The following is a 2,748-nucleotide window of genomic DNA, read 5'->3' on the forward strand; positions in this document are numbered from 1 at the left end:
AATCTAAGGTTATTTGACTATCGCCTTCTATTCTAACTTTTATCTTGTATTTTAAAACAGATAACCATGACTTTACTATTACTTCCTATACGTAATATAATAATTTCAAACACATGAGAACCTTTCTATAGAAAATATATATATATATATATATATATATATATATATATATAAAATAAATATATAATAACGAAGTTCTATCTAATAATAAAGATGATCATTCGGTACGGATCCAATTCTGTGTAAAAATATTTTGAAATGAAAAGTATATATCGAACATATCGTTTTTATGAAAATACGATCGAACGACAATAATAATAACAATAATAATAATAATAATAATAATAATAATAATAATAATAATAATAATAATAATAATGATGATGATGATGATGATGATGATGATGATGATGATGATGAAGTTGATGATGAAGATGATGATGATGATGATGATGATGATGATGATGATGATGATGATGATGATGACGACGATGATGACGATGAAAAAATCTTACCTTCTTTTTTTGTAAACAGCAAGATATTCCATTGCCCATGATTCGATGAAACGAACGAAAACTAACTAAATTCGATACACCTCAATCCTCCTTGATCTTTCCTCCTGTAACCTATAAAGCGGTCTCCACCGTGGTCCGTATAAAATTTTAACGTTCATCTTATGAAGATTATTTCTCACACCGACGTCGAATAATATTATCCTCGACGGCATCATTTCAAAAACCAGTTGTTGCACACTTCGAGAAAGTTGACATTTAATGTTTTCTTTATCAAAAATAATCGTCTTCCCACATTTGCATTCACCTATACAAACGTTCGAAGTAAAAAAAGAATCTCAACCAATCGGATCTCTCGTACAATTTCAAATACTCCGTCGTCATACGTTACCATTGTATTTATTATTATTCTTAATAACGTTACGTATTAAATATAAATATATAAATATATATATATATATTTTTTTTTTCTCTTTTGATCGTGCACGTATTCTCCCGACGTTATTACACATGTATGTATGTACATTGTTTCGATTAATCACAATATTATCTTTTTTCTTAATAACTTTTCAACGACATCGTTGACGACGACGACCACAATTGTTACCGAAAGATCACAAAAAAAAAAAGAACTATTGTTCGAAAATCGTATATCTATGCAACTATCGACGAGTTTTTAACGCGACTACTAGAGGACGTTACACCTGTTTTCTAACTTTTATCATCACGTACAATACCTTAAAAAATATTTAAATGCCATAATTTTCTATTATCTATATGTTAATACATCAACTCCTTTTTACACGTTTACGTAAGTTATTTACCATGTAATATTCAAATGTGATATATATATACATATATATATATATATATATATATATATATATAAATGGCGGGAATATTTGAATGTTGATTCGTTCTTTGTTTTCATTTTTTTTTGTTTTAAATATACGTCAAAATATTTATTATTATTATTATAGATTTCGTAACAAAGTTTTGTATTAATTCAAATACCATTTGTTATTAATGAAAAGATAAATAAAAAAAAAAAGAAGAAAAAAAAAAGAAGAAAGATGAACGACCAGAAGAATAGAATAATAATATAAAATAATATGAAATAACGACAATATAATAGTAGACAATATAATAGACAATATAACAATAGAATTGTAAATAAATTGATTGATCAAAATATACATACTCGTAATACGAAATGAAAAATGAAATAATAAAATGGAATAACTCAGCAAATTTCTTGATTTAAAGTCAACAATCAATAACTTATTCATTTCAATTGTCCCGTAATTTAACATGTCATCGTTTTATTATTGCATTCTATTAAAAAAAAAAAATACAAAAAAACAAAAAAAGATGGAAACGAAACGTAAGATGGACAATGTATAACCTCAAATTCTCTTCGATCTTATTATACGATAATAAGATATAAAAATGACTTAAGAAGATGTATAAAAATCTTCTTACATGATCGTTTTATTAATTCTGCAACTTTATATATATATATATATATATATATATATATACATATATTTTTGTTATTTATTTTCACTAATTATTAAAATAAAAAAAGAAAATTAAGAAACCAAAGAAACGATCTTCCAAAGATTAACGTCAATAAAATAAAGATTTTTCTACGCGCGAATGAAATCTGCATTATCGACTTTTATTTTGTATAATAAATCTGAAGATATTTTGAGATAGTACAAGACGTCAATTTTTTTAATCGCTCAGTCATCGATAATAACATTTTATAATTAATATTGCGTTAAATGTTACGTTAGAATTTACAACAGAGTACAAATATATTATTATACTTTTCTTTTCGTTTCTTTTCTTTTCTTATTAAATAAAAGTTTATTTGTTCGAACAATTTTGTATTAATACGATAATTGGTGTTTCATTAATTACATATAAATATATAATTAATTCAATTATTCAATAATTATATATAAATAATTAATGTTTAGAGCACATTATAGTGTACTTCGATTATCTTAAAATAATGTTAAATAATCGAAAGAATCTATTATTTGAACAAGCTTTATAAGCATTCGTTTATGAGAGAGTTGGAATTTTAAATTATTTACAAAGCAAATCAAAAAACAATCGAATTTTAATGTCTTTTTAATGCTAGACGCGAAAAATCGATAATACTTCGCGATATCTATTATATTTACCAAATCAAAAAGTAGAAAAGAACCGCTCTACGTGTCACATA

The 2,748-nt window shown here is 24.6% G+C and overlaps 1 protein-coding gene across 1 annotated transcript in view; it reads right to left on the bottom strand.

Annotated features, from left to right (window-relative positions):
* Sarm (sterile alpha and armadillo motif) overlaps nt 1-723 on the bottom strand; it is a 93,067-nt gene extending 92,344 nt beyond the window's left edge. Inside the window, exon 1 of the mRNA XM_085660465.1 lies at nt 516-723. Within this exon, the coding sequence (XP_085516591.1) occupies nt 516-554 (39 nt within the window). The 5' untranslated portion in view covers nt 555-723. The remainder of the gene's footprint in view (nt 1-515) is intronic.
* Between the last annotated feature and the right edge of the window lie 2,025 nt (nt 724-2,748).

This window comes from Vespa mandarinia, chromosome 12 (genome assembly GCF_050613455.1).
Source record: "Vespa mandarinia isolate Hongniang chromosome 12, ASM5061345v1, whole genome shotgun sequence".
NCBI classification, from domain to species: Eukaryota; Metazoa; Arthropoda; class Insecta; order Hymenoptera; family Vespidae; genus Vespa; species Vespa mandarinia.